The following is a 26,869-nucleotide window of genomic DNA, read 5'->3' on the forward strand; positions in this document are numbered from 1 at the left end:
TCCTAGTTTAGACAATAAATTAGGGTGAACATTTCTAAGAGGCTGCCTAGAGTAGCTGTCAGAGTTTTTGCTTATACCCTATCAGTCTCAATCTAACACACAAGGATGTAATTAGAGCATTGAAGAGGTGCAAGTATATACTTTAGTGGACCTAATAATTTTTGGCACAATAGGCATTTGCAGGCATGCCATGAATTTGTAAATAGAAATAATTCAATAACTTCAACTACCAAAGCTCTTTGGAGCAAATGTAATATAAATATTATATTTTTATTGACTGAACCATTACATTTCATACATGTCATGGTAGGCTGAACAATGGCCCTCCACAGTGGTCCACATCCTAACCCCCAGAACCTGTTACTTATATGCCAAAAGGGACTTTGCAGATGTGATCAAGTTAAGGATGGGGAGAGGGGCAGATGAGCCAGGTGATCCCGAAATATCATAACAAGTATCCTTATGAGAGGGAGCTAGAGGGAGTTTTCACACCAGAAGAGGAGACGGCCATGTGATGACGGAAGCAGAGACTGGAGTGATGAGTCATGAAGGTGAAGAAAGGGGTGCAAGTCAAGAAATACAGGCAGCCTCTAGAATCTGAAAAAGGCAAAGAAACAGATTCTCCCCTTAGAGGCTCCAGAAGGAACCAGCCCTGCTGACTTTAGCCCAGTGAAATGATTTCAGATTTCCAACCTACAGGGCTATAAGATAATAAATTTGTATTGTTGCTAGCCACTAAGTTTGTGGTAAATTTGTTACAGCAGCAGTAGGAAATGAATACACAAGTACATTCTGAAGTTAAGCCTGTGACTTCAAATTCCTTTTTCTAGTTAAGATAGATACTGTTATCATCCTTTTTTCACATGTGAGAAATTGAGGCCTAAAGAGTTGCCCAGAGTCTCTCAGCTGGTTAGTGTCAGAGCCAGGATCCACACCCGGGCACTCCCCCAGCTCCTGTCAACCACTGGCAAGTCCAAGCTTCTGTATGAAATGCCCCTGCTCTGTGCAGCCTCTCCGGCTCCCACCTGACTCAGTTTCCTGCTCCTTCCCTTGGCTCAGTGCTCTCTGGACACCCATATTTTTCTAGCTTCAACTTTTGGAAATGTTATGGAAAGTTCTAGAGCTTCCATACAGAACTTCTCAAGTAAAGTTAGAATTCAGGTGGAATTATTGAATTTCTTCATATTTAAGTTTACAGGAAGATATTATGTTTGAATCTAATTTTTACTCCTCTTTAATCTCTAGTTCCTCTTACACTCTAGAGCATGGAGTATTCCTAAGGGTAATCAAATAATAGATTAATAGAAGTGATGCTGGGAATGTATTGGGCTTGTTTTACCATGACCCAGAAAAGAAGCATCTGGAAATTTGGTATTAGTTCTTATTTATTACTTTAAATCTCTTATAGCTTGTATTGGTTATATAGTACTATGCATGTAGCCATATTGCTATATGTTTAATGGTAGTATAACCACTACATTAAATATTCGTGCCTGTCGTGGCTCCTGCATTGAGCCACCCAAACCTCCCCCTTGAGGATTGAAAACTTCATTTTCTCAGCTCTGGGAATGTGATGGCTGACAGCCCTCAACTCTCAACCCTCTCTAGCAACTTATTTCAACTGAAGGACATGAACTCTTTCTGGAGGGAAGCCCACATCCAATTACTGGTTGATGTGGGAGTACAAAGACCCAACCCCACCACCACCACAATTCAGGACCACTCTGAAGGGCCACCCCAGCCTCAAAATTCCCCATGGGGTTGGCTGAGCCCTTTGTTGTGACTGCATTGCAGCCTAGCTTCTCCCTCTGCCTAACTCTGCTTCCTTCCCTTTCCCCATGGCTTGTGATCTCAAGGGTATTCCCTAATCCTAATAAACTCTCTGACAGCTAAGTTCCATGTCAGAGTCTGCTTCTCAGCAATGAACTCAAAAAATAGAAAATGAAGATCCCTGACTGGTGATGAATACGTAATCCCTATTCATTGGAATTAGAAGATTCTAAAGGAACTAGGAAACATGCTTCCTGGCTTAAGGTTTATCTGTAATGTAGAAGGAAGGGGAAACATACACATGTCACTCACTTGGAATTAAAAATACATTATACAACATGACCCATAGTTCAATCACATTCGCTTTTGACCTCCAGTATAACAGTTAATTTATGAATGAAATAAAACTCCATAAACCAGACCCTGGTCTGTATCCAGTCAATAAACTCAGGCTTCCTTTCTCACAGAGACTATTTTCTCAGAGTATAAAAATGAAGTCTTAGCAAAGTTTTAAAACCATTCCCTGAAAATAAAGGTAAAGATGTAATTAATCACATCTAATCACAGAGAATGAGGAATAGACATTGAGTTTTTTAACACATTGAATATAGCCATTTCTCTTAAATATTCCGTCCAAGAAACCATTTCATTTAACTCTTCCTTTGCCCCCAGTTATGAGCCCTGAACCACTGGCCCTGAACTTGCATCAGGCCTCTACACCCTGTGCAGTTTATTGTAGGGTTGGTTGTGTAACTCATGCTTCCTGCCTAATTGGAGCTTTTGGTGGTTTAAAGGGAATGTTCCCTATTTGGGACCCTTTATTAGTTCTGTACAGGTGGAAAAATTCTTTCCTGTGGAAAGAGAGCTGCTGTTCCTTCTGCACAATAGGGTGTCAGATTTCAAAGGCCTTTTTCTCTGGGCCTGGGAGTCTGGAGCAGTCAGAATAAGTCTGGATATGTACGGCCTAAACTTTCACTATTTTCTTAAGGGTCTCCTTTGGTCTTATAGAATCGTTTTCTTAAATAGTCCCCTATAAAGAGCATATACCCATGATGGAGGTGATACTGTCAACTCTATCACTTTTCATCAAGTGGTGCCTTGGCTGAGCCTGGAATAGGGCAGGAAGGACTGTGCGTGCAGACTGGGTGCCAAGGAGGGAAAGGCACCAGTGACCCCAAAGGTATTCTCTAGCTGAGCACTGCCCTGGTTTGCATAATACCAGATATGACAGTTGTACAGCTTTTCCTGACACCAAGCAATTCTGTGATTTTCTGACACCAACTGGGTGTTCAATGATTCCATTGAATTCTGACACTAACTACCCAGAATTTGCACAGACCCCACAGTTAAGGGCTTAGTCCTATGAAACTTCCCTCACTTCAGATGCCAGCTGCAAATGAGGTGCCCAGATTGCCCACACTTCTGCCCAACTACATATTTGGGAGTTGCCAGGACCCTCCCCTCAGATTCAGTAATTTGATAGAAGAGCTGACAGAACTCAGGGAAGTGCTTTATTTATGATGACCAATTTATAAAGGATACAGAAACCCCAGATAAAAGAGATGCATAGGGCAGAGCACAGGAAAGGGGCAAGGTGCAGCCATGCCCTCTCCCAGTGAGCCGCCCTCCCTCCCATCACTCTCCTGGTAAGCTGCCTTCCCTCCCAGCACTCTCCTGGTGAGCTGCCCTTCCTCCCAGCACTCTCCTGGTGAGCTGCCCTCCCTCCCAGTGCTCTACTTGTGCACCACCCCAGAAGTGCCCCCAAACCCATCCTTATGAGTTTTTATGGAAGTTTTATTACGTAGGTATGATTGATTTAATCATCAGCTATTAGTGATTGGGTTTAATCACTCCCCCTACCCCTTAGTATATAAAAGATTGTCAATTCCAGCTGTTTTAGGAGCTCTGTGCCAGGAACCCATGACAAAGACCAAATGTTTATTCTTTATTATACCACAACTCTAAACAATGAACATAACTTGAAATTGGTTTTTAAAAATATATTTCAGTGGCTGCAGTTTCCTGCAATGTATCTTGTCTCATGGAGGTGCTTCTCATGCATTCCAATAAAGAGGCCACTGTTCAAAGCATCCACTTAGATGTGAGAAGGGAGACAGAACCCCTCATGTTGTTGAAATGTTTTGGATTTGGCTGAAATGTTTGGTTATCTCTGCAATGTGGGATGATGTGTCTAAGCAAGAACTGTCCTTTATTAATAGATGCATTCTGCTCTAGAGCTCAAGGAAATGCCAGGCCCAGCTGTGGCTCAGTTGTTGTAAAGTGACAATGACAATGATAGTGATGGTGATGATGATTCAAGAATAATCTATTCTTCTATTCTTAGATAATGTAACATTTGAACCAATTCCCTGTACAAATGCTTTCTCTCCTACATCTTCTCTCTAATTTCCAATTTTCTTATACTCTGCAAAATGCCTTTTACAATCATGTTATTTTTGTTTTGTTTTGTTTTTGAGACGGTGTTTTGCTCTGTTGCCCAGGCTGGAGTGCACTGGCACAATCTTGGCTCACTGTAACCTCCACCTCCCGGGTTCAAGTGATTTGCCTGCCTCAGCCTCCTGAGTAGTTGGCATTACAGGCATGTACCACCACACCTGACTAGTTTTTGTATTTTTAGTAGAGACAGGGTTTCAGCATGTTAGACAGGCTGGTCTTGAACTCCTTACCTCAAGTGATCTGCCTGCCTCAGTCTTCCAAAATGCTGGGAGTACAAGCATGAGCCACCGTGACCAACCAAAATAATGTTATTTATTTAATATTTAATATTAAAAGATTTCTACTGGCTGGGCACAGTGGCTCACGCCTGTAATCCCAACACTTTGGGAGGCCAAGGCGGGTGGATCATGAGGTCAAGAGATCAAGACCATCCTCACCAACATGGTAAAACCCCATCTCTACTAAAAATACAAAAATTAGCTGGGTGTAGTGGCATGTGCCTGTTGTCCCAGCTACTGGGGAGGTTGAGGCAGGAAGAATCACTTGAACCTGGGAGGCGGAGGTTGCAGTGACCTGAGATCGCACCATTGCACTCCAGCCTGGCGACAGAGTAAGACTCTGTCTCAAGAAAAAAAAAAAAGATTTCTACCATCTCACCAATATAACCATTTGATCTCATATTATGTTAAATAAAACACCTTTTTTGTCATGTTTAAAGTTTTATTAACACAAAAGTTAGAGTGATGAAAAGATAATCTCTTTCTTCACAAAGTGTGAAATTTCTGTGGTTTGGCAGAGCTGTGGAAAAGCCGTTACCTTCCTAAGAGTTGGATGCTATTCCTGTTAGATTGGGGAGAATAATATCTATTATTGCTGGTATTGGGATTTTTCTTAATCATATAAAGTGCAGTGAAGCAAATATATCTAGGTCCCTCTCATCTGGAACTTTTGTGAGATGGATCACCAGTCATTCATGATATTGATTCTTAAGTAAGCTAGTGTCATATTATCCTTTCTACTTTAGAATGCATTTTTTCCCGAGTCTAGAAAAAAATCCAATAAATCATTAACTTCAGAGAAAAGTGATGTATTAGGAAAAAATAGAAAACATGGTAGAGAAACTTATATGTGAGAATGCTGGATGAAAATACTATTTGCTTTCTTACCTTGAAGCTGTTAAAGTTTTTTTCATGGCTCTTGCTCCCTGTGCTTTAAGGTTTTTGAAAGGAGGCAAAGTTAAATCCATCCATATCACAAATCTCTCAGTTGTTCAATATCGCACTTATCAATTAAAAGAATAGGCAAGCCTAATTGATTAGTAAGAATTTGGCTCCTCCCCCTCTTTTTTTTTGGTCATGGAACGCTTAGAATTGATGAAAAGGTAACTGACAGTGTGCAGAGAGAAGGAAGAGGCCTCAGAGGAGGTGCTCAACAAAATCTAATTGGATTGAGAAAAATCATAGATTCTTTGAAGACTACATGATTTTCCTTTTGATTAAGGAAAATTGTTGGAACACAAGAGCACAAGTAATAAAATCTTTATTATGATAGAAGCTAGTAATCATGTAGAAACTCATATAAAATAAAGCATTCGCAAATAACCTTTAACTCTCTAATGGCTTTCAAAACTTTTCCAAACAAGTTCAATTCAGGCCAGATATTAATGAACCCCCTTCAGTATGCCCCCACTTGATTAATTTCCTTTCCCTTTTTCTTACTATTTCAGACTTTCATCCTCTCTAGGCAGACAAAATCATCACCATTTCTTTCAAATAGCTCCTTCAAGTGTAACCTAGTTGAGCTAACTAATGCACAGTCTTTTATCTGCCAGTCTGTTTTATTCCTTCATCTCCACAAAGCCTTTCCTGACCTAGGGAATGGAACCTTTGTACCCTTTCCCGGACAATTTGGGCCCAAATATATTTACAACAAGCAAGCAAACATAAAAGATTTCTAATTCCCTATGGCAACCCTAGAGTCAACTGTAAAATTTCCAAAAGCTGAGCTGGAAAAGCTTGTCAAGAGAGCACAGCCGGGCACAGTGGCTACACCTGTAATCCCAGCACTTTGGGAGGCCAAGGTGGGCAGATCACTTGAGGTCAGGAGTTCAAGACTAGCCTGGCCAACATGGTGAAACCCTGTCTCTACTAAAAAAAAAAAAAAAAAAAAGTAGCTGGGTGCGTTATCTCAGCTACTTGGGAGGCTGAGGCAGGAGAATGGCCTCCCAGGAGGCGGAGGTTGTAGTGAGCCAAGATCGTGCCATTGTACTCCAGAGGGTGAGACTCCGTCTTCAAAAACAAAAACAAACAAACAAACAAACAAAAACAGAGAGCACTGAGCCAAGGGCGGAGCAGGAGTCTCAGTCAGGGGAGTGGGAGAGGCTGCACGAAGCAGGAGTGTTTCATGGAGAGTCTTGGACTGGCCAATGGTTGACAGACATGGTGAAAGGGAACTCAGAGCGTATTTGTCAGGTAGGGGAGTGGCAGTGCTGCAGATTGGAGAGGGACATGTTCTGAGAGCCTGTCTGCCTGGGTGTGGATCCTGGCTCTGACACTAAATAGCTGAGGGACCTTGGGCAAGTCCCTTCAAGTCTCCAGGTCTCATGGGTGTGTGTAGTAGTTCATTTTCACACTGCCATAAAGATACTACCTGAAATTGGGTAATTTGTAAAGAAAGGAGGTTTAATTGACTCACAGTTCTACATGGCTGGGGAGGCCTCAGGAAACTTACAATCACAGCGCAAGGCAAAGGGGAAGCAAGGCATATCTTACATGGCAGCAGGCAAGAGAGAGAGCAAGCAGGGGAAATGCCAGACACTTACTGAGCAATCAGATCTCCTGAGAACTCCCTCACTTTCAGGAGAATAGCATGGAGGAAACCACCCCCATGACCCAATCACCTCTCACCAGGTGCCTCCCTTGACAGGTGGTGATTACAATCTGAGATGAGATTTGGGTGGGGACACAGAGCCAAACCATATCAGTGTAAAAACCGTATCACTTTGTGAAAAGTTATGTGGGCTCACTTTAATACAGGTCAAGAAATGTCCTGAAAGAAATACTTTACCTTTTAATGCTATTATTTTATTTGAAATTATGTAAATTTTATTATTTTTTAAAAAGTCTTGAACTCTGGAGGAGAAGGTATAACTCTGACTTCCTAAAGCACATTCAGGTTCACTTAATATTTATGACATTGATGTGCTGTGACTACGAAATAAATTTAGCATTTTCACCTAACTTTCTAAAAACTTGTCTTCATGATTTTGAAGGTAGTGGCTTTTTAATTTTAATATTTAGTAAAATGTTTGCTTCATAAATGTATCCTGACTATATTTAGGTGGTTTCCTAATTCTAATTCTATTCCTAATTTAAGTAGCGGTTTTACAAATAATAAGGCTCATTATCTCCTCTGTGAATCCAGATTATTTTGGAAGTTTTAGCTCTTGTAATAAGGCAAGAGAATAAAATCTGTAAACATAAATATTAAGAAATAACAGGTAAACTTGTATTTATTTGTAAATACTATCTTTTTAAAACCCAAACCCAAGAGTTTTTAGAAATGATTTGAACTAAGAGAATCTGATAAAGTGGCTGGATATAAAATTAATAATTTCTTTCTTCTAGGAATAATAATTTAAAATGGAAAATAATTTAAAATGGAAATTTTAAAAATAGTGGCAAAATTATAAAATGCCTAGGAATAAATTTAACAAAAATAGTACAGGATATAAGTAAAGATAAAGATATAGTTTTAATAACAGACAATTTTTCTGTACTGTTCATTTAAAAAACCTTCCCCTGTCTCCTGAATTGTAAAATCAGCTAATCATTTGTTAATAATACTCTATCATCACTTCTAATTAACATTGTATGGGAGTTCTTAGCCTGTGAAATAAAGGAAGAATTTTTAACAGGTGTAAGTATGGGAAAGAAAGAAAGAAAGCTTTCATTATTCACAGACATAGAAAATCCAAAATAGTCTTCAGAATAACTCTTAGAATGAATAAGTGAATTTAGCAAAGTTGCTATCTGTACTATCACTGGAAATATAAATTTTATTTCTATATAGCAGAAGCAATACTCAGAAATTAAAAAAATTAAACTCTCATTTATAGTAGTACCAGAAAATTCACATGGACATATAAAGGACCCAGAACAGCTAAGACCATCTAAAAGGAACAAAGTGGAGGGACTTAAACGTCTACCTATCAAATCTCATTAAAGAACTACAGTAACACTGCGTGAGATTGCAGGAAGTATAGATAAATAGATTTAGAGAGGATAGGTAGGTAGGTAGGTAGATAGTCTTTATATGTTTATAGAATAGAGACGCTCTCTCTTCATCTATCTGGACTCTCTAATTGTATTTATATATAATAAGTCCAGGAAGAGATCCATACATATGCAATCCCATGATTTATGACAGAGGTAACTCATCTTTTCAATAAATGAGTTGGGTCAATTGGATATCTAAAAATAATGCACCTCAACCCTTACTTTACCGAATATACAAAGTGAATTCCAAATTGATTGTGGCAATAAACGTGGAAGATAAAACAATAAAGCTAGAGGAAATAATAAGAGATTATCTTCATGACCTTGGTGTTAGCAAAGCTTTCATAAATAGGATATACTTTTGAAAGTACGAATCATAAAGAAAAGACTGAAGGATTGGACTATATTTTAAGATACCATCAAAAGGGCAAAATGGCAAGCCACAGAGTGGGAGAAATTTTTATATATACTCCAAAAAGGACCTGTTTCTAGATTATATTAAGAATTCCTATTTATATGAATGAGAAAAGGACACCTCAATATAAATTGGACCAAAGACCTGTATGTCAACAGAGACCTATACTTAAGTTCAGTGTTACTAGTTTTCAGGGATGTGACATTAAAACATAGTACGATGGTATATGACACATGCAAAACATACCAGAATAGTGACAGTTTTAAACAGAAATTGTCAGAGTTTGTGAAGATGTGGAAAAACTGGAGATGGTGGAAAATATAAAATAGAAAACTGTTTCGTAGAATCAGCTTAAAGAGGAATATACATGTACCTGATGGCCCAGCAAATTCCATTTTCATGTATATGCCTAATAGAAATGTGACATGTATGCATCAAAACATATTTTTATTCATAACACCAAAAAATTGGAAGTAACTCAACTGAACATCAACTGCAAAAATGAATAAATTGTGTCACATTCATACAATGAAAACTATGTATCAATAAGAATGAACAAACTATTGCTTTACTCAACAACATGGATGAAACTCAAAAAAGCCAGACAGGAAAGATTACATATTGCAAGATTCTATTCATATACAGTAAAAACAAAGATATATATATATATACACACACACACACAGACCCCTGGTCAGTGACTAGGAGGGAGCACCAGGAAGACTCCTTGAGTGCTGACCATGTTCTATTTCTTGACCTGGGTGATGATTACATGAATATGTTCATTTTGAAAAAAAAGTGTATATGCAAGTTGCACATTTATGACTTCTCCTACTTTTCTGTCTACATGTTATAATCCAATCAGAAGAATTTTTACTTAAAAGAATTTTTGCTTTTTACTTAAAAGAATTGTGTTTGGCAAGAGGAAAATATAGAACACTGTATTTTAGCATGATAGAAATAACTAAAATTTGAAGTATCTGATTTGTCTACCAGGGGGCTTAAAATGCCTGGAACGTCTAGAAAGGAAGGCATAATAACACAAGGGTTGGTTCTGATATTTTAGGGTAGTTTGTGTTCTCCTGAGGACCAACAAGGATGAATAACTCCTGGGTGACAACTGCTTTATTTTATCTTTCTAATCTGTAGCTTTCACTCATGGCCTCCATAAATAAACTAAGCAATTAATCTTCATCCTTTGACAAATGACCACTTGTTTCTGGAGGTTCAGTGACAAAGTCAAAGACCAAAATGTTCTATTTGTATCTGATATATAAATTATGTCATGAAGATAACGCTAATGTTAAGTAAAATTAATGTAGCCACTTGATTTTTTTAAAAAAGCCATTCCTATCTTTAACATGGAAAGAATTCCACAGTGAAAGCAATAGAGCACAAAACAAAATACAAATATATTAATGCTAATTATTATTTCTTTGTTTTACCTTGATTATCTGCTAAAAGGATTAAGTCAGACATGAGATAATTCGTTACTGTAAAATAGGTGGACTATTTAGTGCGGTTAAGTAGCAAAGAGATACAACCATAATAATCATGGTAAACACATATAATTTCAACATATTAATAAACCAATTAACATTAGCTTGCCAAAATATTTATTGTATTTTTCTGAATAAAAAATAGTAGCAAAATAGCAAAACAACAACAACAACAAAGATGTGTAACATTCTCTAATATATTACCTTGAGTGTAGGGAAGCCCTCACATATTGCTGGTTGAAGTGATAATTGCCCCAACGTATTTGGAAAGTAGTTCTGGTAATACATGTTAAAGTGCAAAAGGTAAATGGCATATGACTAAATAAAATGACTTTAGAGAGTCAATAGTACAAAAATTGAAAGCATTTGTACGCAAGAATATATATAAATAAGCAAGCATGTACAAAAACTAGAAAAAACCTCTATAGAAAATGATTGTATAAATCAGGATACAGCCAGTCCATGAAGTATTAGGTAGCCATTTAAAAGGATATGTTCAATAATAATAATCATATGTAGCCTTTATTGAGTCATCATTGTGTGCCAGGTACCATTCTGTGTTTTATTTGAATAAACTCATTTAATCCTTGTAACAAAATGGTATAAGAACTATTATAATTTCTTTTTTAACTTTTATTTTAGATTTGGGATACATGTGAAGGTTTGTTACATAGGTAAACTCATGTCATGGGGCTTTGTTATACAGATTGTTTTATCACCCAGGAATTAAGCCTGTTATTAGTCCGTTCTAAATAAAGACATATCTAAGACTGGGTAATTTGTAAAGGAAGAGGTTCAATTGACTCATAGTTCTGCAGAACTGGGGAGGCCACAGGAAACTTACAGTCATGGCAGAAGGGGAAGCAAACATGTCCTTCTTCACTTGGGGGCAGCAAGGAGAAGTGTGGAGCGAAGTGGGGGAAAAGACCCTTGTAAAACCATCAGATCTCATGAGAACTCACTCACTATTACAAGAACAGTATGATGGTAACTGCCCCCATGATTAAATTACCTCCCACCAGGTCCCTCTCATGACACATGGGGAATATGGGAACTATAGTTCAAGATGAGATTTGGGTGGAGACACAGCCACACCATATCATTCTGCCCCTGGCCCCTCCCAAATCTCATGTCCTCACAATTCAAAACACAATCAGGCCCATCTAACAGTCCCCCAAAGTCTTAATTCATTCCAGCATTAACTCAGAAGTCCAAGTCCAAAGTCTCATCTGAGACAAGGCAAGGCCCTTCCACCTATAAACCTGTAAAATCAAAAGCAGGTTAGTTACTTCCTAGATACAATGGGGGTACAGACATTGGATAAATACACCCATTCCAAATGGGAGAAATTGGCCAAAATAAAGGGGCTACAGGCCCCATGCAAGTCCAAAATCCAATAGGGCAGTCATTAAACCTTAAAGTTCTGAAGTGATCGCCTTTGACTCCATGTTACACACCCAGGGCTTGCTGATGCAAGAGGTGGGCCCTCACAGCCTTGGGCAGCTCTGCCCCTGTGGGTTTGCAGGGTATAGACCCCCAACACCCCCATGGCCTGGTGTTGAGTGTCTGTGGCTTTTCCAGGTGCACAGTGCAAGCCATCAGTGGAACTACCATTCTGGGGTCTGGAGGGTGGTGGCCCTCTTCTCACAGTTCCACTAGGCAGTGCCCCAGTGGGGACTCTGTATGGGAGCTCTGACCCCACATTTTTTTTCTGCACTGCCTTAGCAGAGGTTCTCCATGAGGGCCCTGCCCCTGCAACATACTCTACCTGGACATCCAGGTGTTTCCATACATCCTCTGAAATCTAGGTGGAGGTTCCCAAACCTCACTTCTTTAGTTCTGTGCACCCACAGGCTCAACACCATGTGGAAGCTGCCAAGGCTTGGGGCTTTCACTCTGATGCCATGGTCTGAGCTGTACCTTGGCCCCTTTTAGCCATGGCTGGAGCAACTGGGAGGCAGGGCACCAAGTCCTTAGGCTGCACACGGCAGGAGCCATCCTGGACCCAGCCCCTGAAACCATTTTTCCCTCCTAGGCCCTGGGCCTGCCCTGAAGGTCTCTGACATGCCCTGGAGCATAAATTGTGACATTTCTCCATTGTCTTGGTGATTAACATTTGGCTCCTTGTTACATATGCAAATTTCTGCAGCAGGCTTGAATTTCTTTCCAGAAAATGAGTTTTTCTTTTCTATTGCATTGTCAGGCTGCAAATTTTCCAAACTTTTATGCTCTGCTTCCTCTTGAGCACTTTGCCGCTTAGAAATTTCTTCTGCCAGATACCGTAAATTATCTCTCTGAAGTTCAGAGTTCCACAGATCTCTAGGGAGGGCAGGGGCAAAATGCTGCCAGTCTCTTTGCTAAAGCATAACAAGCATCACCTTTACTCTAGTTCCCAAGAAGTTCCTCATCTCCTTCTGAGACCACCTTATCCTGGACTTTATTGTCCACATCACTATCAGCATTTTGGTCAAAGCCATTTAACAAGTCTCTAGGAAGTTCCAAACTTCCTCACATCTTCCTGTCTTCTGAGCCCTCCAAGTCTCTAGGAAGTTCCTAACTTTTCCATATTTTCCTGTCTTCTTCTGAGCCCTCCAAACTGTCCCCAACCTCTGCCTGTTACTCAGTTCCAAAGTCACTTCCACATTTTCAGGTATCTTTACACCAGTATCCCACTTCTGTTACCAACTTACTATATTAGTCTGTTCTCACGCTGCTAATAAAGACATACCTGATACTGGGTAATTTGTAAAGAAAAGAGGTTTGATATACTCACAGTTCTGCAGGGCTGGGAAGGTCTCAGGAAACTTACAATCATGATGGAAGGGGAAGCAAACACATCCTTCTTCACATGGCAGCAGCAAGGAGAAGTGCAGAGTGAGGTGAGGGAAAAGCCCTTTATAAAACCATCAGATCTCTTGAGAACTCACTATCACAAGAACAGTATGGAGGTAGCTGTCCCCATGTTTCAGTTACCTCCCACTGGGTCCCTCCCGTGACACATGGGGATTATGGGAACTACAGTTCAAGATGAGATTTGAGTGGGAACACAGCCAAACCTTATCAAACCCAGTACCCAATGGTTATCTTTTCTGCTCCTCTCCCGTCTCCCACTTTCCACCCACAAGTCGACCCTGGTGTCTGTTTTTTCCTTCTTTGTGTTCATAAGTTCTCATCATTTAGCTTCCACTTATAAGTGAAAATGTGGTATTTGGTTTTCTATTCCTGTGTTAGTTTGCTGAGGATAATAGCCTCTAGTTTCATCCATATTTCACAAAAGACACGATCATGTTCTTTTTCATGGCTGCATAGTGTTCCATGGTGTATATGTACCACATTTACTTTATCCAATCTGTCATTGATGGGCATTTAGGTTGATTCCATGTTGATATGGCTTGGCTCTGTGTCCCTACCCACATCTCATCTCAAATTGTGATTCCCATGTGTCAAGGAGGGACCTGGTGGGAGGTGATTGGATAATGGGAGTGGTGTCCTCCATGCTGTTCTTGTGATAGTGAGTTCTCATGAGATCCCATAGCTTAAAAGTGGCTCTTCCTTCTTTGTTCTCTCTTTCCTCTGACCCTGCGAATAAGTTGCTTGCTTTCCCTTTGCTTTCTGCCATGATTATAAGTTTCCCGAACCCTCCCCAGCCATGTGGAACTGTGAGTCAATTAAACCTCTTTTCCTATAAATTACCCAGTCTCAGGCAGCTCTTTACAGCTGTATGAAAATGGACCAATACACATGTCTTTGCTATTGTGAATAGTGCTGCAATGAACATTTGTGTGCTTGTCTGAAGTCTTAATGGTAGAATGATTTATATTTCTCTGGGTATATAACCAGTAATGGGATTATTGGGTCTAATGATAGTTCCACTTTTAGCTCTTTGAGGAATCGCCATACTGCTTTCCACAATGGTTGAATTAAGTTACACTCCCACCAACAGTGTGTAATGTTCCCTTTTTCTCTGCAACCTTACCAGCATCTGTTATTTTTTGACTTTTTAATATAACAGGTGTGAGATGGTATCTCATAATCGTTTTGATTTGCATTTTTCTAATGATCAGTGATATTGAACTTATATTCTTCTTGGGTGCATGTATGTCCTCTTTTGAAGTGTCTGTTCATGTCCTTTGCCTGTTTTTTAGTGTGATTGTTTTTTTCTTGTAAATTTGGTTTCAGTTCCTTATAGATGCTGGATATTAGACATTCGTCAGATGCATAGTTTGCAAATATTGTCTCCCATTCTCTAGGTTGTCTGTTTACTCTTATAGTTTCTTTTGCTGTGCAGAAGCTCTTAAGTTTAATTAGATCCCACTTGCCAATTTTTGCTTTTGTTGTGATTGTATTTAGTGTCTTTGTCATGAAATCTTTGCTCATTCCCATGTCCAGCATGGTATTGCCTAGGTTATCTTTCAGGGTTTGTATAGTTTTGGAAAGGCAATACTATTCACAATTGCCACAAAAAGAATAAAATACCTAGGAATACAGCTAACCGTGGAGGTGAAAGATCCCTGCAATGAGAATTATGGAACACTGCTTAAAGAAATCAGGAAAGATACAAACAAATGGAAAAACATCCCATGCTCATGGATATGAAGAATCAATATCATTAAAATGGCCATACTGTCCAGAGCAATTTACAGATTCAATGCTATTCTTATCAAACTACCAACAACATTCTTCACAGAACTAGAAAAAACTATTTTAAAATTAATGGAACTAAAATTATGGAAACAAAAGAGAGCCTGAATAGCCAAGGCAATCTTAAGCAAAAAGAACAAAACTAGAGGCAGTATGTTACTTGACTTCAAACTACACTGCAGGACTACAGTAACCACAACAGCATGGCACTGGTACAAAAACAGGCACATAGACCAATGGAACAGAATAGAGAACCCAGAAATATTGCCACATACCTATGACCATCTGATTTTCAACAAAGGTGACAAAAACAAGCAAGGGGAAAAGGCTTGCTGTTCAATAAATGGTGCTGGGGTAGTTGGCTAGCCATAAGCAGAAGACTGAAGTTGAACCCCTTATTTATACCATATACAAAAATCAATTCAAAATAGATAATTCCTATTTTGTGCATGTGGAAATTAAAGTTCAAACAGATCAAACATTTTACCCAGTTTCGCATACCTGGTAAGTGGTAAGGTCTGAATTTGAACCAAGCAGTCCTACTCCAGAATGCACACTTTTTCTTTTTCTTTTTTTTTTTTTTTTGAGATGGAGTTTCGCCCGGTCTGGAGTGCAATGGCATGATCTTGGCTTGCTGCAATCTCCGCCTCCTGGGTTCAAGCGATTCTTCTGCCTCAGCCTCTCGAGTAGCTGGGATTATAGGCACCCACCACCATGCCCTGGTTAATTTTTTGTATTTTTAGTAGAGACGGGGTTTCACTGTGTTGGCCAGGGTGGTCTTGAACTCCTGACCTTGTGACCCTCCAGCCTCAGCCTCCCAAAGTGTTGGGATTACAGGTGTGAGCCACCACGTCAGACCCCAGGATGCACATTCTTAACACCATGTAATTATTCTGCCTCCCTGAATTGATTAAGGAGGGATTTATCTTACATATTGCTAATTGAAAAAGCAAATAATGGACCTAATAATTCAATTTTTTTAAAAAAAAGAAAAAAAAACATCTGAAAGGATACCCTCCAATCTGGAAACATTGATTGTATTAGGATTGATCAAGGAAGGCAAATATTATTAATTTTTAATTTATTCACCTCTTTATTGTTTGTAGTTATGGAAAACACTGGAATACTTCATCTTTTTTTTAATCCAATAAAGTGACAAAAAAGTTAACAAAAACCAGCCTCCAAATGGAATATCCACATTTAGGTTCATTATTTTTATTTATTTATTTATTTTTTTTTGAGACAGAGTCTCGCTCTGTAGCCCGGGCTGGAGTGCAGTGGCCGAATCTCAGCTCACTGCAAGCTCTGCCTCCCGGGTTTACGCCATTCTCCTGCCTCAGCCTCCCAAGTAGCTGGGACTACAGGCACCCGCCACCTCGCCCGGCTAGCTTTTTGTATTTTTTTTTAGTAGAGACGGGGTTTCACCATGTTAGCCAGGATGGTCTCGATCTCCTGACCTCGCGATCCGCCCGTCTCGGCCTCCCAAAGTGCTGGGATTACAGTCTTGAGCCACCGCGCCCGGCCTCATTATGTTTTTTTAAGAATAAGACGAATGACTGGTTCATTTAACAGGTAGACAAGAAATTAATAAAAACTTGTTCTCTAATTATTATTATTATTATTATTATTATTATTTTACCAGGATTTGGACCCACAAGGCTGTAACTCATTGTGGTCATTCTACACAAGTATATACCTAGATTGGCATGAAGTGGGTCCCCAGCAAACATTTGTTTTCTTTCCTTCATTTTTGTTCTCTCCTCCCTGTCCTTCTGCCAATCAATAACCAATGCTATGACCACAAAAGCAGTCTTTATTTTCCATTTTTCAGCCTGCCCAGAATGACTTTGGCTGTACTAGCTCTCATTCGGGGTAACACGGTGCCTCTTTCAGATGCATTGATCTCCAAACATAATTTCCTGTTGCGTCCTTCTTCACTGTGTCAAGACTTATGCTCCAAATGAGAGAGGGAGATTTGTCAGCTGGTCAGTCTGTTATGCAGGAAAGCGTTTATTAGGAGAAGGGCCAAAAGTCTTACATTTAGAACCATGTACAGTGATTACCTAAATACAAGTAGTCTATATTTTTAGAAGTGTTTGCTGTTTTATAGGCTCATGTGTGAATCTTAATAGGATGTAGAATGATATATGTGCCATTTCGGCAGTTTAGAGGTATGAAACTGTGCCTTACCTGAGGCACACAAGTTAACTATCTTTCATATAAAATTATTAGAAATTGGTATTTGGGTATTTTGAAAACTTTGTCAACAGTTTGAAACAATGCATTTCATGAACACTTTTATGCTTTTCCTCAGGTCCCATTTGATATCTCGCTGCCATCTATATTCAATCTTGAGAGACTTTTTGATCTGGCTAATGGTTGCATTTTATCAGGAGGAAGCCTTTTCAACTGGATAGTGTCAATTATTCCCTGAACATTATACGGTAACCTTATAAAGGATTTAATTGTTGTTTCTCATGGTTTGAACTAAGTTTTGGGGATGGTCCTCTTATAACAACAAAAATAAAATCGTTTTTTTACACAAGCTAAATTTTTTTAAAAAATTATTATTTTGAGGAATGTCTTAAATTGTACTTGAATTAAATGACACTGCTGTTGCTTATTAAAACTGTATTACAGAGCTATTCATAGAAAACAAGTTTTTGCACAGTGCAACTGTTTTCACGTTTGGAGTCATTTAGGTTGTTTTTGGACAGGTCCATAAAGCAAGATTGGATTAAACCAGTAGTTCTCAATTGGGAGTGATTTTGTCCATTAGGTGACATTTGAGAGTGTCTGGAGATGTATTTGATTGTTAGCACTGGAGAGTACTAGTGGCATCCAGTGAGTAAACATCCTACAATGCACAAGACGGCTCCCACAACAAAGAATTATCAAGTCCAGAATGTCACTAACGCTAGTCTTGAAGAACCCTCGATTAAACCCCAACATGTGTTAATTTCAATTTTGGAAATTCTCTAAATGGTTTGGGAAGCAAATGAGACCTTCTATATTTTATACTTCTGAGAGGCAATATTGCATAGAATTTTAGGGTGCCAGCTTTAGAACTTTGTATAAACCTGGGTTTAAATAGTAACTTTGCCATTTGCTAGCTTTGCTACTTTGGGGAATTAACTTAAATTCTGTAAGCTTTTATTTTCTCATCTGTAGAATGGGGATGTTAGTATCTATCCTATAGGATTGCTGTGTGTGTTAGTTAGGTGAGTTGAAGTAATAAGGTGCTTAGCACAATGCCTGATGTAATAATAGAGTGCTGGGAGCATTGTTTCCTTGCCAAATTGGAAAAGGACCTGCATTTCTGACTCATTTTGTCTATCATCTAAAAATGCCACATGCGAATTCTTCCCACATGCTAGTCAGTGAATGAATACTCCTAGTTTAAAAAAAATAACAACACAAATGTGTTTTTCTAAAGCTAAATTGGTTTAATGTATCATCCTCTATTCTGAATTTCCTGCTAGTATTAAAAAGACCTTTTTTTAAAAAAATGAAGCAACAGTAATAGTAGCTGGCAATTGGCATTTTAAAATAGTCTCCTTTGATAATATAAGAAAAAATAGCAACTTTATGTCAGTCCCTAAGCTTTTAAATGTAGACATCTATGAAGTTCTAAAGTCTGGGAACAGCGAAGGTAGAATTGTTCTACAATACAATGTAGAGGAAACAAGCCTTTAGCAAAGCATTTAAGGATAAGAAGGATTTTGGTAGGTGAAAATTTGCTAAAAAATTTTGCTAGAAGGGGGCGCACTAGAGGAGAACAGAGGCATAAAAATAAAAATACACATGGTTTATATTCAAAGGACTTGACTGTGACTTACCTGGAGTGTGCACAGTCATGATGGAAAATAAACTGTAAGGAGCACTAGAATGAAGACTTCAGGATTGAATCAGTAGATGATAGGGTGCCATTACAAGTGACTGAGGAGAGAAGTGACAAGTTCCTGACACTAGTATGCATTTAATAAATATCGGATGAATGAAAGGAATGAGTGGAATGAATGATGGCCTGGTCTCCAGGGCAGATAAGAATGCAAGATATAATGAAAGGGAAAGAAACAAAAGACAAGAAGACCGATAGGAAACCATGTTTTAATGAACGAGAAGAAGAACGAAATATTTACTCATGAATTCAAAGGGAAAAATTGTTGCCTGATGTCTATACCCTCATATGAAATAAAATTTGATTCAAACAGAAAAGCCATTTGGATGGTAGTGGCTCTTATACAAAGATGGCTTCTGAGTCCTTTGGTCTGAGACTGGGGTTTGCACATTTCTTTACTGGGTTAGAGATCACATTGAAGAGTTTGCATTTCTCAATGGTGGGAGTTTAATTTATTATGCAAAGCTAGTTACCAAGGTCAAGAAAGGTGCAACAAAGTACCTACACATTTATTACAGGTATGGAGACAGCGTGACTCATAACCAAGACCACTTACCTCAACCTCATGCTAATTTCCTGTGAATGCAAATGCCCATCTTCTGGTTTTTGTCACTAATAAGTCTTTACTAGTTAGATACTTTCATTTTTCTTTACTTTAGTGAACGTAAGTGCTTGTACTATTTTTATAGAACCCTAGAACATAGAACCCTGGCATATAGGTCTATAATATTTGTTGGATGGATGGAGGGATGGATGGATGGATGGATGGATGGATGGATGGATGGATGGATGAATGGATGGATATAATCCAGGAAAGATGGCACTGTGGAGTTCTAAAAAAAGGAAGGAGGTGGAGGTATCACCAACACTCCACCATCATTACTGCTACCATTATTGCCAACCCTTTCTGGAGCATTTACCTGCCAGGCACATGTTTGTAAGTGCTTCAGTGTATTTTCTCCCTCTGTCTTCACAAGAATAATGACCATGATGCACATAGTATTACTGACCCCATATTATAGACAAGGAAACAAAAACAAAAAGCAGTTAAATAACTTGGCTAACAATCACAGTTAGTCGGAAGTAGAGCCAGGATTTAAATCCTCCCAGAAGAATCTGAGCTCTTCACCATTAAGTTGGGCTCCTCTGCACCTTTCTTCTACCCACTCCATAGCTCTAGGAAATTGGATAGTAAAGGGAGAGGAAGACATAGCTGAGGTTCAAGCTAAAACTGGGACACCTGTCATCTGCCCTGGGGGCAGATTTTAAAAAATGACTTGCAGATCTGAATGGATGCCCCAAGAATCCATGGAAGGGGGTCCCCAATGTTATCTGTTATCTGTGCTAATATATTGGTTTCCTCTGGGGAAGGCAGATCCCTTCCAACTATTGCGGATAACATTTCAGCACTTTTTTTTTTCTTTTATTTTTTTCTTCACTTTCAGTTCTTACAGATGCTGTTATTCTTGAGTGTTGTTTTGCCTGAGAAAAATACTGTCTAAAACTGCACCAGACCATACAGTAACAGTTTCCCCATTTTAAACCATCATTTCAAAATTCCCCATCTTTTCTAAAATAGGAGCAACAGTCACTAGTTAAAGCTGTAACTTTCTGTGCAAGGCAGTAAGGAAATGACGATGAACTGGGCTGAAGTACAAACAAAAAGAAAATTCAAAATCTGCAGGATGAAAGATGTGTTTATTTCCAGAAATGTCTTTCAGAGTTTTTTTTAAAGACCAAATTACACAATTTGCAGCTGGTTTTTAAAAATATACAGTATCTGCAAATGCTTTATAGTAGACACCTGCAATGTTTTCTATTTGTTTTAATTATAACAGAGAATGACAGGAGGCAAGCTGAAAGGGGGAGAAGAAGGGGAGCAGACACAGGGGAGGGAAGTCAGGAAAGAGGGAAGAGAAGCCCATGCCAGCAGCTAAGTGATAGGTAATAAAACTGCAGCACTTCCCGTATCTTTCTCCATATCAACCTCCAAGAGATTGCTTTAGAAATTGACCACCTGCCAGCTATTCAGAGGCTTAAATGTGGTGGTCTTGGTTCACTTCATGCATAGGCACTTCACAGTCCCCAGCTCAGCCGACCTGTTCGTCACTGAATTGCAGGGGGGAAATGGTAAATTTCTGGAGAGTAGAAATGTACTGTCCAGAAACTTGGTTTCTGCCTGCAGTCTGCATTGCCCTTCCTTCCCCTTTTGAGCAACATCATGCAAATCCCTCCATCCAGTTCAAATGACCATGCAGAAGGGTGTCTGCCTCCAAGGACTCCTAGAGCACTTCAAGGTGCCCTGCTCATTTGGCTCTTAACAGTGTCCTTGGACACATAGTTTTGTATGTGTTTTCATATAACAACCTTAAAACAGTAGCTCAAGAGTGTCATAAGTGTGTGAACCTGCTCCACATTACTTTAGGTTACATTCAGTTTGAGACTGGGCACATTGTTTTTCCTAATGCATCATGGAACTTATAGGGTACCTGAAAACTTAAATGAAATATACATGTCATCCAGCACATCTTCATCCATAAAAAAGATTTGAATATTATTATTTATTTAATATTATCTACGTATGCATAGGATTGAACAAGCGCCTAATGGGGTTAGGGGAGAAAACAGTGAACCCAGAAGTCCACTGCTTAACTACTCTTTGCCATTTTCTCTCATTTGAAATGCTATAGTATATTCTACAAAATGAGCTCTGACCTATTTGCCCAACAAGACTTGTGCAAATTTCTGATGCATTGATTATAATAGTAAAAACAAAGGAAAACCTATGAAATATCCATCAGGTGGAATGGATAAAGAAATAGTGGCATAGTCATACAGGATAATATTTTATAGAAGTTATAAATAAATAATGAAATACTAAACAACATTCATAAATGGATTAATAACAGAGATATATGTCAATCTGGATTCATCTCAAAAGCAGGTTTAGTCAAAGAAAATCAAGTGTTGCAGGATATATGTAATATACCATTTGTATAAAGCTTAAATACAGGCAAAACACATAATATAGTATTTATGGCTGAGTACATATATACTAAAAATATTTTTAACACAAGTTCATTAATGGTTGACACCAAATTCAGGTTTGTGGTCACCTCTTGGATAAAGGAGGGAGGATGAACTCTAGGAAAAATGCTCAGGAGGTTTCACTTGTCTTTGTAAAATTTTCTCTCTTAAGCTGAATGTTTGTTATACTGGTCTCTACTTCTTTTGCATGCATAATGTGTCTCATAAATTAAAAACAAACACATCGATTCCCTTCATCTTGTTGGCTGGCAAGCTTTGTATAGTTATTGGCTCACCTATCAGTAAATAACTAATAAATTGAACTACGATTCTCATCTCATTGTATGACTGGAACTGAGTAGTTCACATCTGGTTTCATTATTTTGGGTTTTAATGACAACTAAAATCATTTCGAAACTAATGTTAAACTATATACATATGCCCAATTTTAGAAAGCTCAAGCTATGAAAATATTAAATTTTAATATGAGATAGTAGAGCCTTAATAAATGTTTAATTAAATTGAGTCAGATTCCCTGTTCAATTCCTATCCATTGTAAGTTCATCATTATACTTTAAATTATTTGATTTTCCAAAATTAGATATATGCAGAACTTTTTACACGACTGTTATGCAAAATGAGATTTACTTGTAAAATCCATCTATCATCCATAATATTGATGTTAAAAAATATATTAAGAAAGAATTTTCTCTTTACCAACACTCATTTTCTATTTCCACTTTTCACTTCAGTAGAGCCTTATGAATTGCAACTTTGACTCTAAAATTTCCATAGCAACAGATATTTTTTGTTATAAGTACAGGCATGATAAAGAAGAAGGTTTCAGTGACAGCAGTTTTCTTCATAATTAAATTCATTAGTTAAAAAGCTGGGTTAAGAGGCATGGGAATTTTTTTTTACAACAAGTAATAATTTGTAACATAACCTGTAATATATGAGCCCTGTAAAAATAACCATTTTCAACTGGAACTTTGGAGACTATTCAAAATTAATTGCTTTTGTTCCTGTTTGATATTTAAGATAACTTTAATACATTTTGTATTTAACAGCTTAGAATGGAATAGGTCTAAAACCAGATTCTGCCCAAGTACAAACCACCCTGAACCATCCCTTTAAATTGTACATGATGTGAAAACTGAGTAGATTTCTAGAAAATTCAAGTATTTCTAAGTAATTTCAAAACTTGCCTAATTTAATTTTTCCCCACAAGATTCACAAGAATTTATTGGACTGATTTCTTATTATAAAAGCAATTTGGAACTAATGTAGAAAATCTACAAAATATTGAAAGGTGAAAATAAGTTACCCAGAAGTCGACCACTGTAAAATAACCATTGTTAATATTTAAATACATTTTCTATAGCCTATCTAATTATTTTCCCTAATAGCCAGAAATAAAACAAAACAATGTTCAGAAAAGTATTGAGATTTGAGTCAACTGTTTATATTCCCTGAGTGTAACATAGACAGGCCTTTTCAGAGCTTATTGACTGGGAAAATGCTGAAGTTGAAAATGTTTAGACCTGCTGGGGTTTGGATGAAATGCAGTTAGAATGATCAAGATATAATTAGGGCCAAAGGAATTGTCCAGAGTTTGTTTTCCTAGTAATAAAGTATATGTAATGATCCATAGGAGGAAAAAAATTAAATCTTCATTTTGTCCTTTGGAGGCTGGTCATTTAATCTCTTTTTCATAGATACATTAGTATTTCTCTGACAAACTGAGCTCATTCATTCAAGCATACATTTGTTCATTTGATAGATCTTATTCATTAGTCTGGTCCTTTGCTTGCTGGCAAAAATGTCCTTTCTCTTTATTTTAAAAAATATGTATCAAATTCTAGTACTATGCCAGGGACTGTGCACACAAGCAGTGACACTTAGGCAGTCCTTTTATTCAGAAAGCTCCCATCTGATCCAGCATTCTAACTACTGGCTATATATCCAAAGGAAATGAAATCAACATGTCTAAGAGATATCTGCCCTCCTGTGTTCATTGCAGCATTATTCTCAATAGCCAGCATATGGAATCTACTAAGTCTCCATCAATGAATGAATGGCTAAATAAAATGTGGAATGTGTGTGTATACATAATGAAATATTATTCCACCTTAAAAAGTAAGGAAATTGGCCGGGCGCGGTGGCTCAAACCTGTAATCCCAGCACTTTGGGAGGCCGAGACGGGTGGATCACGAGGTCAGGAGATCGAGACCATCCTGGCTAACACGGTGAAACCCCGTCTCTACTAAAAATACAAAAAAACTAGCCGGGCGAGGTGGTGGGCGCCTGTAGTCCCAGCTACTCGGGAGGCTGAGGCAGGAGAATGGCGTAAACCCGGGAGGCAGAGCTTGCAGTGAGCAGAGATGCGGCCACTGCACTCCAGCCTGGGCGACAGAGCGAAACTCCGTCTCAAAAAAAAAAAAAAAAAAAAAAAAGTAAGGAAATTATGTCATTTGCCACAACGTGGATGAACCTGGAGGACATTACGCTAAGTTAAATAAGGCAGGCACAGAAAGACAAATACTGTATGATCTCACTTATATATGGAATCTAAAAAAGTTAAACTCATAGAAGTAGAGAGTGGTTACCAGGGACTAGGGGAGGGGCTGTTGAGATGTTGGTCAAAAAATACAAAATTACCATTTAACAGGAAGAATGTGTTCAAGAGTTCTGTTGTACAAAATAATGACTATGGTTAGTAACAATGTGTTGTACACTCGAAAATTGCTGAGAGAAGATCTTAACTGTTCTCACCACAAAAAATATGTGAGGAAATGCATATATTAATTGGCTCAATTTAGCTATTCTATAATAATAATCAATGTATATATATATTTCAGAATAACATGTTTGTACATGATAAATATACACAATTTTTATTCATCAATTTTTTTAAAAAGACTCATACCTAATGGCCTCAAGTCTTCATTCCGGACTCAACCCAGGCGTCTCCTCCACCACGGAGCCTGTCCGTACCACTTCCTCCCTGGTGTCTCCATGTAACACATAGGTGCTCTTATCACACTCGTTCTATTTTGCATGTGCTTGTTTGCATATCTGTCCTCTCCTTGAGGTCAGGAACCAAAGTAGGTAGATTTCAAGGAAACAAATAAATTTATGTTTCCACTTTGTACAAAAATTTATTCTTAAGTTTATATTTATATTTATTTGACTACTTCTGAGGTTGAATGTTTTACACATTGTTTGGTCCACTATATATTTTTCTGTTGTCATGCTTCTTCAGGATCTTTGCTCAATTTTTTACTTGCATGTTCATCTTTTTTTTTTTTTTTTTTTGAGATTTCCAAGATCCCTCAATAACAAGAATACAAACTCTTTTTATGTATTTTTGTGAATTTTTTTTTTTACATTCTCATTTTCCTTTCCATTTTTGTTTATGGTTCAGTGGTTCTTATTTTTTAAATTGTGGCAGTCTTATCCAGACCATTTAGTTATTCATATTTGAACTTGCTCAAAAAATTTAAGGTAGCTTATAAGTATGCATTCAAAATAATGGTAAGATTAATTAAAACCAGACAAGAAAAATTAAGCAAAGACAACGTGGTAGAAAAGTAAGATGGAGCCAGGAATTGAGCCCTTTTCTTTTTCTTTTAATTTTTTAAACGTGCCATTCATCCTTTACATTCACTAGGAGTCAACCATAGATTGGCTGTATGCTTTCCTGCAGCACTTGTTAACAAGTAAATACAGTGCTTTATAAGATCAACAGCATTTTAAGGAAAAAACAGACCACATACTTAGGAGATGCATTGCTATTAGTGATCCTGGTACTCATTCCAGAAAATGAGTTTTCCTGTGAATCCTGATAATAACATCCCATTAAAAAAAAAAAAAAAAACTGTCTTCAATAGCAGCCCCCAGGAAAATAACACACATTTTATAGATCATTTCAAGGACTGTAGACTTTTCTTTCAAGGATTTGTCATGTATTTTATTTTTGCAAAACAATATTAATTTCTGACTAATTAGTTTAAAACTATTTGGGAGACATGTAGCAAGGGAGGGATATCAAGGAAACAAATGTTTTTATTGACCTTAAAAACAGTTTAATTTTTGTATGAGGAAAAATAATGTGTTTTTTGTTTTTCTTAGAACAATTTTGCTGGTTAAAAATATTTTTCAAGTATATTTTGGGTTGTATAGAAAAAACACACCAAAATGGCTATTTCTCAAGACTTCAAAGGCTGAATCTTCGAACTGCTTGCAATAAGTTGGTTGATCAATCTTGACATTGCATCCAGAATAAACACAGTATACAAGTAGTGCTTCAGCAGTTCAGGTAACTGCAAGTACATAGTTCTGCTTGAGGTGCTACAACTCAAATTCAAAAGTAGAGAAAAGAGAAACAGTTCTGCAGGAGCTGAGTTGATATGGGAATACTATTTGATGTATACGTTTCTGGATTGGTGATTGAGGAAAACTAATTTCTCTGACATGAAAATTAATACTTTTAGTTGACTTGAAATTATAATTTTTGTAAGAAAATAGATTATTATGGGCCAGGCACAGTGGCTCATGCCTGTAATCCCAGCACTTTGGGAGGCCAAGGCAGGTGGATCACCTGAAGTCGGGAGTTGGAGACCAGCCTGACCGACATGGCGAAACCCCTTCTCTACTAAAAATACAAAATTAGCTGGGTGTGATGGTGCATGCCTGTAATCCCAGCTACTTGGGAGGCTGAGGCAGGAGAATCGCTTGAACCTGGGAGGCAAATGTTGCAGAGAGCCGAGGTTGTGCCATTGCACTCCAGCCTGGGCAACAAGAGCGAAACTCCGTCAAAAAGAGAGAGAGAGAAGGAAGGAAGGAAGGAAGGGAAGGAAGGGAAGGAAGGGAAAAAAGG

At 38.2% G+C, this 26,869-nt stretch overlaps 1 protein-coding gene across 2 annotated transcripts in view; it reads left to right on the top strand.

The window, feature by feature from the left end:
* CFAP54 (cilia and flagella associated protein 54) overlaps positions 1 to 26,869 on the top strand; it is a 380,731-nt gene that overhangs the window by 348,585 nt on the left and 5,277 nt on the right. For both annotated transcript variants that reach the window (XM_030939210.1, XM_030939211.1), the window contains one exon: positions 17,374 to 17,503. In XM_030939210.1, the coding sequence (XP_030795070.1) occupies positions 17,374 to 17,493 (120 nt within the window). In that variant the 3' untranslated portion in view covers positions 17,494 to 17,503. The remainder of the gene's footprint in view (positions 1 to 17,373; positions 17,504 to 26,869) is intronic.

Source organism: Rhinopithecus roxellana, chromosome 10 (assembly GCF_007565055.1).
Source record: "Rhinopithecus roxellana isolate Shanxi Qingling chromosome 10, ASM756505v1, whole genome shotgun sequence".
Taxonomy (NCBI): Eukaryota; Metazoa; Chordata; class Mammalia; order Primates; family Cercopithecidae; genus Rhinopithecus; species Rhinopithecus roxellana.